The 13493-nt window shown below is 39.0% G+C and overlaps 1 protein-coding gene across 1 annotated transcript in view; it reads left to right on the forward strand.

The window, feature by feature from the left end:
* LOC125038995 (protein sidekick-2-like) overlaps positions 1-13493 on the forward strand; it is a 913086-nt gene that overhangs the window by 419946 nt on the left and 479647 nt on the right. Inside the window, exon 3 of the mRNA XM_047632713.1 lies at positions 2243-2456. Coding sequence (XP_047488669.1) covers positions 2243-2456 — 214 coding nt within the window. The remainder of the gene's footprint in view (positions 1-2242; positions 2457-13493) is intronic.

Consider the following 13493-nt stretch of genomic DNA (forward strand, 5'->3'; position numbering starts at 1 on the left):
GGAAGGGAGGAAAGGACGGAAGGAGGAGGAAGGGGAGGGAAGGGAGGAATGGAAGGAAAAAGAAGGGGGAGGGAAGGGAGGAAGGGAAAAGAAGGGGGAGGGAAGACAGGAAGGATGGGAGGGAAGCGAGGAAGGGGAGGGAAGAGGAAACGAAGAAGCGTAGGAGGGGGGTAGAGAGGGGATGGGGAGAGAAAGGAGTAGGAGAGGAAAAAGCGGGGAAGGGAAGGGAAGGAGGGGAAGTGGCGAAAGATGGGGATGGGATGAGGGGGGGGGGGAGGGTCGCAGGAGGGGCAGTGGGAAAAAAAAAATAACTTCCTTATTCCATAAAAGTTTTGACTCAAGTGTGGATCAGAAACGATATTGTGTCGTTGGTGTTTTCAAGTGATGGTAAACAGTCATGTGGGCTCGCGTTTTCTTTTTTTCTTTCTTTGTCTGCCTGTCTCTCTCTCTCTCTCTCTCTCTCTCTCTCTCTCTCTCTCTCTCTCTCTCTCTCTCTCTCTCTCTCTCTCTCTCTCTCTCTCTCTCTCTCTTCATTATAAATATCGAGGAAATGTGTCTATTACGAATTTACTTGGATATTAATATCAATCTTTAAGAGCTATATATCTGATGAAAACAATCTGGAACAACAACTAAATAATCATGAACTATAGAAGTTATGTTGCTAATCACTATTTTTTCGTATATATTAATTCATTTACTTTGTATCTGATATTTTGCCATTCAAAATTTGTTTCGGGTACTCTTTAATCGTCCTTATTTGAGGCTTTATTATCAACATTCCTTACATATTGCATTCTCTCCCTCCATTTCTTAAATAAGAGGTTTCAATTACCCATATCAACAATGCACGCAATGCAATCAGTGTGTCCAATTTTCGTGGACAAATCAAATGACCGACGATGCAGCAGTCCAATAGTATACTAAATGATGATTCTTTGTTGCATAGTCAGCTAGAAGACTGGTTGCAATATCTTTATCCCATTTAAATTTTGTTGATTTATGGCGATAGTGATGATGATGGCGACGCTAATTGTAATGATAATGTAATAACAACAACACAACCGTAGGAGTAATGTCAATGGCAATCAACAATTTTGAATTTGTAATAACCATGATTATCTTTACCTTCATCACACACACACACACACACACACACACACACACACACACACACACACACACACACACACACACACACACACACACACACACACATTCTCTCATTTTCCATATTCAATTTCATGAACAACTCTAGTATCTGTAACTATAAGTAACATAATAAATTTGAGTGTGATGTATCAATCAATCAACTCGCTTTTCAGTAAAATACCCTTATCTGTTATTATCATGGCAGTTAGTTTATTCCCACAACTAGAGTCATGTAGGTCCCACACAGGAAAAGATTATTAGTTATATTCACAGTGAAGATAGTTATTTTTCACAGTAAAGACAAACTTTTAGATCTCACAAAATGCAATCGACAGCTATTTCTCTTTTGAAATTCCTCGCACGATAAGACATTATTCACTAAAGGTCTTCAGATCCACCCACAGCAAGAAAAGATAACTAGAGAGTTAGTTACTTTAGCATTAATGGGCTGTAAATTTTCCCACAGCAAGGGAGCCGCAAGTTCTTCCCACAGTCAGAGGCCCATACCTCTTCCCACAGCTCAACTTTTCCCATATTTCAGAAACCCAAGTCGTTAGATTACGCAAGGTTTATGTTTCTAAGTTAAGGGAATTCGGCTGGATGAGATTATTCTGAGTTATAAGATGAAAGTAGATTACATTCCCTTGCCACATCAAGAATAACTCTCCTTTTGCCTTACTCTTTGACTGGCTCTCTCTCTCTCTCTCTCTCTCTCTCTCTCTCTCTCTCTCTCTCTCTCTCTCTCTCTCTCTCTCTCTCTCTCTCTCTCTCTCTCTCTGTCTCACTCTCTCACTCTCTCACTCTCTTACTCTCTCTCTCTCTCTCTCTCTCTCTCTCTCTCTCTCTCTCTCTCTCTCTCTCTCTCTCTCTCTCTCTCCTCTTCCTCTTCCTCTTCCTCTTCCTCTTCCTCTTCCTTTCCCCCTCCCTCCCTCTCTCCCTCTCTGTCAGCATCCCTCCCACCCTCTTTCCCTCTCACCATCCTTCCCTCCCTTCCTCTCCTTTACCCTCCCCTTCCGTCTTTGTAAAACCCATAAACTGCACAAGTAGCTAAAACATATCCTAATTCTCTCTCTCTCTCCCCGAACAACAGCTGCCCTCTGACCCCGTGGCGCCGCACGAGGTCAGCCTGGTGGAGTACAGGTCAGAGTCGGTGACCTTGTTCCACCACGAATCCCGGATGTCCCTTAACCCGACCAACTACAGCCTGTCGTTCCGGCCTGTGCTCGCCTCCGACTCCGGAACCTACGTGTGCCGCGTCAACAACCGAGATGACTCTGAGCTTCCCATCAAGCTCATCGTGCAAGGTAAGGGGGAGTAGATGGATGATGGGTGTATTTTGTCTGCTTTTGTTGTATTTGTTGCTTTGTTTGTTTGATTGCTTGGTGTTTGGGAGGGGATTATTGAAGGGTGTTTGTTTGTGTGTGTGTGTGGGGGGGGGGGGGGGGTATGTGTTCGTGTGTGTATCGGTTTGTCTTTTGGCGGTTTGAATATTATTTTTATATATTTCTTTGTTTTTTTCTTTATCCTGCTATGGCCCTCCCTCTCTCCTTCATTTCCTCTTTTCTTTTCTGCATGTCTCGGTTTCTTCCCTTACATTTTTGCTGCTTGCCCCCTTCTTCTCCTCTCCTTAATGTATTTTCCCTCACGTTCCATCTCTCTCCCTATTCCCCTTTTATCATTCTTTCTTTCTTTGCCCCTCTCACCCTTCTGCATTTCTTCTCGTCTCCCTACCTCTCTCTCCTACTTCCTAGCCTAATTCCCCCTCCCCAACTTCTCTCTCTCTCTCTCTCTCTCTCTCTCTCTCTCTCTCTCTCTCTCTCTCTCTCTCTCTCTCTCTCTCTCTCTCTCTCTCTCTCTCTCTGGCTCCCACTTTATACCCAATAAACACTGATTCTTCAACAGCCCTCCTTCCCCCCCCCTCCCCCAGAGGAAGCTGCTTGAGGAAGAAATCTATTGTTCTTTTATTCCGTTCCATTAAGGTTATTTGATTAATGAATGCTGTCAGCTTTGCCTATCTTTTGTTTCCTTCTTATTTTATTCCTTTATTTTTTCATTATGTTCTTCCTTTGTTTAGTTTTATGCTCTTTCTCTTGTTTCCTTACGTTCTTTTTCTGGATATGCAAAGAAAAAAAAAACATCAGTGCCAGTGATGATTATTATGTTTTTGATATAATAAGGTTGATACAACAATGCCAATAATAATAACAATAATGATAATGATAACGGTAATGGTAATGATAATTTTAATAATAATAATAATCATGATGATGTTAATAAATGATCATAACAGTGGTAAGAATAATAATGTTGATGATAATAATAATAAAGATAATAAAAATGAAAATAGTAATCCCAATAATAACAATAATGATAATGATAATAGTAATGATAACAACAATAATATTGGTAATAATGATAAGAATGGTGTTGATACAATAATGCCAATAATGAGGACAGTATTGATACAATAATGATAAAGTTAATGAAACATACATGATGGTACAATAATGATAATAAGGATAATGGTAATAGATGGCACTAGTTGTATTACAATCTTTTGTGGTTCCGCTATTATCCTTCATAATTGAATGATGATACAAAACATATTAATGATATATCCCGTTCTGATATAGGATTGTTCAATACTTCGGTGTAAGAGCCAGCACTAATATGTATATAATCATGACTTGGAGAATGATAAATATCGTCATTATCACACATTTTCATTTATATATGCAAATTTATGAGATTCAAATAATCTCCAGTAATCTCTTACTCCTCAACTTCATTTTCTTCTATCTTCATCTCCATCATCGTCACCACCACTACCACCATAATTACCACCATCACCACCACCATCATCACCACCATCATCCTCATCATCATCATCATCATCACCATCACCATCACCACCACCACCATCACCACTACTATCATCATCACCACCACCATCACCATCACCACCACCACCACTACTATCATCACCACCACCATCATCATCACCATCACCACCACCACTACTATCATCATCACCACCATCACTATCATCATCACCACCATCACCATCATCATCACCACCACTACTATCACCATCACCACGATCATCATCATCATCACCATCATCATCATCACCATCATCATCATCATCATCATCACCACCACTACTATCATCATCACCATCATCATCATCACCAACATCATCACCATCATCATAATCATCATCATCATCACCACCACTACTATCATCATCACCACCATCATCATCACCATCACCACCACCACTACTATCATCATCATCACCATCACCACCACTACTATCACCATCATCATCACCATCATCACCACCACCACCACCACCTCTCCCTTTCTCTCCACCTCCCTCTTTGTATATTTTCCATCACCCCGTTGAATGGAAAGCAATGGGGGTTTGGGGAGTGACGAACGAAGAAAGGGAGTGAAAGAGAGAGAGGGGGGGGGGGGTGATTTCAGAATGACTGGCTGAAATAACAGTGATAACAGTATAAAGGAATTGCGATTTCAGGTCTGAAATGTCGAGTTGTGATCTTTTCTCTTTAGTTGTTGTTATTGTTATTATTCTGAGTATTGTTGTTGTAATCGTATACCTTCACCTTTCTTTCCTTTTTGCTTTCCTCCTCTTCCTTCTCTGACTTTTTTCCCCCTCTTCTCTCTTCTTCCTTCCTTCGTTAATTTCATCCTCCTCTTCCTTACCCCTCCTCGTCCCTGATCTCCTTTGTTTTCTATTTCCTCCTCCTCCTCCTCTTACTCTTCCTTCTCCTCCTCCTCTCCTCTCCTCTTCCTCCTCCTCCTCCTCCTCCTCCTCCTCCTCCTCCCTTTCCTCTTCCTCTTCCTCCTCCCCTTCCTCCTCCTCCTCCCTTTCCTCTTCCTCTTCCTCCTCCCCTTCCTCTTCCTCCTCCCTTTCTTCTTCCTCTCCCTCCGCCCCTTCCTTCTCCTTCTCCCTTTCCTCTTCCTCTCCCTCCTCCCCCTTCCTCCCCCTCCTCCCTTTCCTCCTCCTCCTCCTCCTCCTCCTGCTCCTCTTCCATCTCTCGGACGCCGGGTTTTTCTTCAGCTGACATAAAGCCTTCCAGAGCTTCGCTTTCTTGATCGAACAACAGGGAGGTGAGGCAGGGAGTGGCAGGGAGGGGAAAGAGAGGGGAGAGGAGAAGGAGAGGAAGGGAGGGAAAGACAGGTGGAGGGAAAGGAGGGTTGGAAACAGAGAGAAAAGGGGAGGGGGAGAATAGCAAGGGAGTAAGTGAGACAGAAAGGGGTTTGGGAAAGAGAATGGAAAGGGAAGAAGAAGAGAAAGACGAAGTAAAGAAAGAAAAAAGAGGGAATAACGGAAGCGGGGAGAGAGAAGAAGAATAAGTAAGTAGGCGACTAAGACGGGGAAGAGGAGAGAAGATTGGAAAGAAGGTGAGAGACGAGGAGAGACTTGGGAGGAAGAGAAGGGAGTGAAAAGCAGAAAGGATAAGAGGAGGGAGTAAACAGCTGAAAGGAAAAGGAAATAGAATGGCGAAAATAGAGGCGTGTGGGGGGGGGGGGGGTCGGATTATAATCGTCAAAAGTGAGTTGTCATCGTAATAATAAAAGGAAGGGGAATAGCTTTGATTTGAACTTCTGTTTTTCTCTCTGTGTTTGTCCACATTTTTTCCTTTTTTCTTTCAGGTGGTTTTTGGAATGTTTTTTTCCCTCGTCTTACTTTTTTTTTTTTTTCTTTTTTAACCGTTCGATTTCAAAACCAAATACTAGGGACACAGCCTTATACATTTTAATTTGCCTTTTTTTCCCGACTTTTCCCATTTGTAAAAAAAATATCTTTTTTTCATTTGGCATTTCAAGAAAATTGGCCTTATCGAGGTTCGTCAGTACCCCTGGCAACACGCAGCTTAAAGAAAACGGATGGAAATTGGTCCTTTTGTGTTGTAAAAATGACAACTATTACTTTTGTGAACAGAGACATTACAGTAAGTGCACCTTTTCATAGAATTATCTCGCCTTCTTTCTCTTTCTTTCTGTTTGGCTCGATTTGTCTGTCTTTGTCTTTGCGTCTGTCTGTACATCTCTGATTCTCTACCTCTCCTCTCTCTCTCTCTCTCTCTCTCTCTCTCTCTCTCTCTCTCTCTCTCTCTCTCTCTCTCTCTCTCTCTCTCTCTCTCTCTCTCTCTCCACACTCCCTTTCCATCGTTCTCTTAGAATTTAGACGATAAAAATGAAACTAAAAGCGATATCTACCGACATCCTTTATGTCTTCTGGCCATCAAGCGCGGCGGAGATGACAATACGAATGGAACTCAGCCAGAAGGGGCTGAAAGCAGAAACAGAAAAGAAGTAGGAAGAAATAAAGTAATATGAACTGTACATATATATATATATATATGTGTGTGTGTGTGTGTGTGTGTGTGTGTGTGTGTGTGTGTGTGTATATATATATATATATATATATGTGGACTCGAGAGATATGTGTGTGTGTGTGTGTGTGTGTGTGTGTGTGTGTGTGTGTGTGTGTGTGTGTGTGTGTGTGTATGTGTGCAAGCGAGCGCGTGCGTGAGAGAGGGAAGGAGAGAGAGAGAGAGAGAGAGAGAGAGAGAGAGAGAGAGAGAGAGAGAGAGAGAGAGAGAGAGAGAGAGAGAGAGAGAGAGAGTGCTTCAAGTGTATGTGCTATTATACATGTATATATCCTAAAACCGTGGAAATAAAGAGAACCAGATAGAAAATAGACAGAAAGAACGTTCTAAATAATTAGACAAGTTTACCAGGAAGAGAAAATGAATGGAAAAAGAATAAATAACCTGAGACACGAAACAAACAGCACATCCGATTACATGCAGCCACGGACAAGTTCTAAGAAAATGATTTAAGGGCAAGGACAAAGGCAAGGAACAGACCGGCTGAAATCAAGTTTGTACGCGGAAGACTCGCGTGTCCAAGGAGATCAAAGAAGATGTGAGATTGCGTTAGTGTGAAAATGAAAAGGAAAAATAAAAATAAAAAAAGGCCTTTGGAGATAGAATGGTGGAACGGGGGAGAGGCAGACTAAGATTGACAGATAGATAGGTAGATGGATAGATAGATATGGGGTGATTGTGATATTCGTTCGAAAAAAGGCAAGAAATTGGAAGAAAATGTTATGAAATAATGGTTGGCCATGCGATAAGGGAGACAGACTGACATATAAGGATAGATAGATGAGACAATGTTTCAGAGAAGTAAGTTAGATTGTGAGATTCCGTCTGTTGTTTGAGTATGAAATAATACGATTTAGAAAATACGATTCTAGTACTGAATGACGGGACAGATGAAATCAATAAACCGAAAGAGATAGAAATGCTCAATAAAAGGCTAAGTAGGCAAAGACAAACGAAAGGAAGTTGAAAGGAGAGAGAAAATGAAATAAAGAGAAATGAAAATGACAGGCAATCTAATAGACTGAAAGACAAAACTAATATATTTGAGTATACATATATATGTGTATATATATTATATTTATATATAAATAGAGAGAGAGGGAGAGAGAGACAGAAAGACAGAGAGATAGAAACAGATACAGATATAGATATCTGACACTAACGGAAGGAAACGACGAACAACCTTTCATAAGCAAAGAGAAAGTGTGATGCCAGTGTTATATTTGGTTATAATACCAGACGTCTCATAACATTGGCTAAGTATTATGACACCTGAAAAGTGTTGTAATATCGATAAGCGCTACAATATTTTCCCAGAAAAAAAAAAAGTAATATCAGAACAGTGTTGCCATGTTACTGAAAAGTCCTGTTTCAAAAAAAAAAAAAAAAAAAAAAAGGTAATACTGTTAGGGTGTTATTTCTCCGAAGCCTTTTTTATTTATTTGAAAAGCGAATGCAAAAGGAAATGAAGGTGACGCCTGAAGACAGAGTGAATGAATCTGAAAAAGGGAATTAACTTTATCCCGAAGAACGAGAAGAGAATTCTTTGGGAAATTAACTGAAAACTTCATAGTCAGAAAAAGAATTTCGAAGGAAATGAAGTTTGAAGCGTGAATAGATTTTCAAATTTATTTTATTATTATTGTTATCAATATTACTATTCTTGTTATTGTTATAATGATGATAATGATAGTGACAACGATGAGCATGATAACAACAACCACAGCAACAATAATAATTATAATAGTAATAACCATTTGTATTATTATTATTGTTATAATCATCATCATCATTCTTGTCAATGTTATCACCGTCGCTATTTCCATCTCCATTTTTATCTTTATCTTCCTCATCATTATCCTTAATATGATCAGTCATCAGGATAGGAGAAGTTTAAAAAATAACAAGGATAATACAAAAAAAAAATCCTCTCGGATTTCTTTCCACCAAATGCATGTCAAAATAAAAAAAAATAAAATAAGAGAGAGAGAGAGAGAGAGAGAGAGAGAGAGAGAGAGAGAGAGAGAGAGAGAGAGAGAGAGAGAGAGAGAGAGAACGAGGGAAATAGAAAATAGGATGATCAACAAGACTAAAAATTAAGCCATCTCAAAGCTACCCTTGCCTTCGAGAATGATCCAGAAGGCCGAGACTAGCCTTAAAAAAAAAAAAAAAAAAAAAAAAAAATCATTAGAAGTCTTTGGCAATTTTGTACAAACCAAGGGCTCGGCCGACCTAACACGGCGTGGCGTGTAAAAGATTGGACATGTGCTCTCCTAGTTGGGATAGTTTGTGTGCAATGGCCTAGTGCTAAAGCGTTTAGACTGATTGGTTCGACAAAGCTCCGATCTACATTGTCGAGCGTGCGGTCGTAACTCTTGTGCGTGAAAAAAAAGAGAGATAAAAAAATAGATACGTAAATAGTTTTTAATGAATGGTAATGGATGAGTAGGATGATGAAATAAACGCTTTTTTGGTATAGTGAAATGTAGAGAGCTAAAACAAAAGAGAAGCACAGTGAAAATTAATGAAAAACACAAAATGATAATTATTGTACACCCTTGTTCTTACAGAAAAATATAGTTAACACCTTTTCTACAAAATGAAAATAATTCTACCTCTGTACATAAAAAGACAGAGAAAAATGTGTACACTTTCGGGCTTAAACAAAAAAGTTTAGATACTGAAAAGTAAAATACTTTCCATCAGAGAATGCCTGTTGTTTATTAAACAGGATAGAGGTGTAGGAACAACATGCATATATACATGCTTGCATCCTTGTTTTCATACATACCGAAACATACATAAATACATGGGCACGTGTGTATGTGTGTCGATATCTACGTTTATAGGTACATAAACATAAGATAAACATGAACGTTTTTAAAATATAATTACCAGTTACCTTACGTGAGCTACTGAATTTTACATAGAATGAGGGTATACATAGTCACCCATTTTACACAGATTTGTCATATAGATAGATGATAGAATTTGAATGTTGGAGGTTGCGATTCTAACCCAGAGGATGGCTAAACGATTAATTATCTATCCATTTATTAATCGTGATTATTACATTATTACTGTTATCGTAATTATTTTCGTTATTGATATCACTACTGCTAGTTACTACTACTACTACTGTTACTACTACTACTACTACTACTGCTACTACTACTACTGCTACTACTACTACTGCTGCTAGCTGCTACTACTACTGCTACTACTACTGCTACTACTACTGCTACTACTACTACTACTACTACTACTACTACTACTACTACTACTACTACTACTACTACTAATACCACCACCACTATTTTTATTATTATTGTTGTTGTTCTAGTTATTGTTGTTGTTTCATTAATGTATGATTCATCTGTCAGTTCGAGGAATACACTGAAAGTAGTTGATTTATAACATGAGAGTCTTTTCATATAAATTCCTTCCGGAACCATAGTTACCTGATCTCAAATCTATAATATAGAGAATAAAATGGATAGACATATACTTAATTATCTGAATTACAAATGGTAAATAGATGGGGAAAAATAGAATGATACATAGAAAAAATAAATGAAGGAAAGAATAAGAATATCCGATTGTTTATTTATTCAAAACCTCTTACGTGCATGTTGTGTTCGTGGAAAAAAAAAAAAAAAAAAAAAACAGGAGTTCAAATATATATCAAAATACAGATCGTATAGGCATTTTACAAAGGAAGTAGATAGGTATTATAGTTGGAAAGGGGATAATAATGTGAAAAGAAATAGAAACGTGAACAAAACGATAGAAATAATTGTTGTTATTGATTATAATGATAACGCTAATAATAATGATAGTAATGATGATAATGAAGATGAAAGGATAATAGTAAGATAACAGTGGTGACAATAATGATCTAGATAATAACAATGAAAATGATCATGATAATGGTAATGATGATAATAATGAAAATTGTAATGATAGAAATGATAATAGTAATAATGATAATAATAATGTGAACAAATGGTGATAAAAGTAACGATAATGATAATGATTATAATTATAAAAAAATAATAGAATAAATGTTATAGATTACATTTGTTTTCATATTGTCGGTGTAATAGCTTAATGATATTAAGTTATATTTTGCAGTGTGGTTAAAGTTCTTGTTGAACTGTTTTTATTGTTTTAAGTTTTGTGCGGAGGATATTTCCTGCTTGGGATTTTGCTATAAGTGTATTAGTGCTGTTGATTTGACATCACCAACACCTCCACCATCATCACCATCACCACCACCACTATCAGCACCAACACCACCACCAACAACAACAACAACAACAACAACAACAACAACAACAACAACAACCATCAACATGACCATGACCATCACAACTACCACCACCACCACCAACAACAACAACCACCACCACCACCACCACCAACCACCATCATCACCACCACCACCACCACCACCACCACCACCACCACCACCATCTGTAAAGGGCTATTTACATAACCTTTAAACATTGGTTATGCAGGAGTAGTAATAATAACTTTATTTCTGAAGAGTACAACAGTAACACACGAGACAAGTCTTGGGTAAGGTGCTGAGTGCGGGAGGTCACCAGCCATCCGGTGGGGGCGGAAAGCTGGTGGGAATGACCGGAGCCCGCGGGAGCAAGGGCACGTCTGCCGAGGTCAAATAAGGTCATGATTTGCTTGCCACGTGGCAAGCAAATCATGGTTATGTACACGGTATACCATCATCACCACCACCACTACCATATATATATATATATATATATATATATATATATATATATGTATGTATGTATGTATGTATGTATGTATATACATATACATATGTATGATATAAATATATGTATATATATTTATGTGTGTGTGTGTACACACACACACACATATGTGTATATGTATAAACATATGTATGTATAATATATATATGTATATAGATATGCATATATATATATATACATATACATATACATATATATTCCTGTATGACTGTATGTCCGTGTGTATAGACACGCACCTATCTACGGCCGTATGTAATAATGTCCATGCCGCGAGAGAGCGAAGACTCGCCTCAAGGAGCCTCGAGAGGCCAGTCAGCCTTCCGATCCGTTCGTTCGCTAATCTGATCTACAGCAGGTCATACAATCAGATTTTCGGATGTGAATCAGATTTAGGGATGAACTGCGTGAGGGGAGTCGATTTGCCGGCCTGATCTCCTTTGGTTCGTGTTTGTGTTTGTTAACCGAAGGGGAGCATGGGTTAGTGTTCAGGATGTTTTATGTTTTCTTGTAGTTGATGCATAATGATGTATAAAAGTTGATGTGTCCTTTTATACATAAGTGTGTTTGACTGTTTTTCTGTGTGTCTTGTATGTTTATTCAGATATCTGTGTTCTTCTGTGTGAGTATGTTTCTGACTATCCGTTCCCTTAGTCGAGTGTGGTGTACAGTGCCACTTTAATGGTTCTCGGTGATAGCCTGGATCTACCCCTAATGTGTGAGGCTTTCCCCGTACTCTTTTACAGAACCCTCTTTCTCGCTTGCATATGCGTAACTTCAGTATGTTGTTTGTAAACATCTATTTTAATCAAGCATATGTACATAAACATTACATCTCATGTATATAAAGTAATTATAGACTTTAGACATAAGATGACCTTCGATACCCGACCCAAACAAATATATATAGAACAAATATACGCATGTGTGTTCATTTATGCACATGATATACGTGTTAAGTATCGCATGCTTTCATTCACACACACACACACACACACACACACACACACACACACACACACACACACACACACACACACACACACACACACACACACACACTCACATGCACGCACACACGTACACACAAACAAACGACTGCATAAAAGTGACATAGCCACTTTTATAAAGAAATTTATTATCCATTTCATTCAGCCAAATGTGACGGTGAATGACTGAAATGCAGTGAAGCGCTGCGTCGATAAAAGTAAGATAACCGTTCAAACCAGTCGAAAGTTAAATAGAAAGAAGGAACGAGAGACAGAAAATGAAGGTAAGGGAAAGACAGAAGGAGACAGGGAGAAAGATGGTTTTTAAAGATGCAGACAAGCACTCCGCGCGTGTGTGCATGTGTTTGAAATATGTGATTTCGTACGCCCGTCTGGAAAACTAATGTATATCCTTACATTAAAACTTTGTTGTTTTTTTTTACACGTGGAGGTGCAAGCAAGCAAGCATTCATATACCATCCCAACTCTTTTACCCCCCCCCCCCTTCTCCCCCCACCATAGAAGGGAAATCTTAGAGTTTGAAGCCGGAGTTGGAATCTTGGCAAAATTTCTTAACGCAAGAGTTGCCACGTCTGTATCGAGTCTTTGATGTTGGAGAAAACGAAAAACAAGAAGAAAAATGAAAAAAAAAAAAGAAAAGAAAATAGAATGAAAGAAAGAAACTGGAGGTCTTTACGAAGGGGAAAATGGACGAAAATCTTTATTTTCGTGAACTTTGGTTGATAAAAGAGCCGGCCCACAACCCCCTCCCCTCCTGAAAGAAATAGAAACAACAAAGTGTTTGTTTGTGTTTGCCGCAATTTATCTGGAGTCTCGTGGTTTCTCTGGATTTCCTTATATATGTCTTCAAACACCTCGTCACTTGGCGTTTTTATTTGTCCTTGCTGAAGTAGTTGGCAGCTGGAGAGTGATATGTGCTTCTTATATAGTGTGCATATGCATGAGAGACTGTGTGTGTGTGTGTGTGTGTGTGTGTGTGTGTGTGTGTGTGTGTGTGTGTGTGTGTGTGTGCCGTATTTGACGGTATTTAGCATGCACTGGCGCATTAGGCGCACCCCCATTTCAGCAGTGTACGTTCAGAGATAAAAAGTGTCCGCACCTTCGTATATAAG

The sequence above is a fragment of the Penaeus chinensis genome, chromosome 26 (assembly GCF_019202785.1).
Source record: "Penaeus chinensis breed Huanghai No. 1 chromosome 26, ASM1920278v2, whole genome shotgun sequence".
Taxonomy (NCBI): Eukaryota; Metazoa; Arthropoda; class Malacostraca; order Decapoda; family Penaeidae; genus Penaeus; species Penaeus chinensis.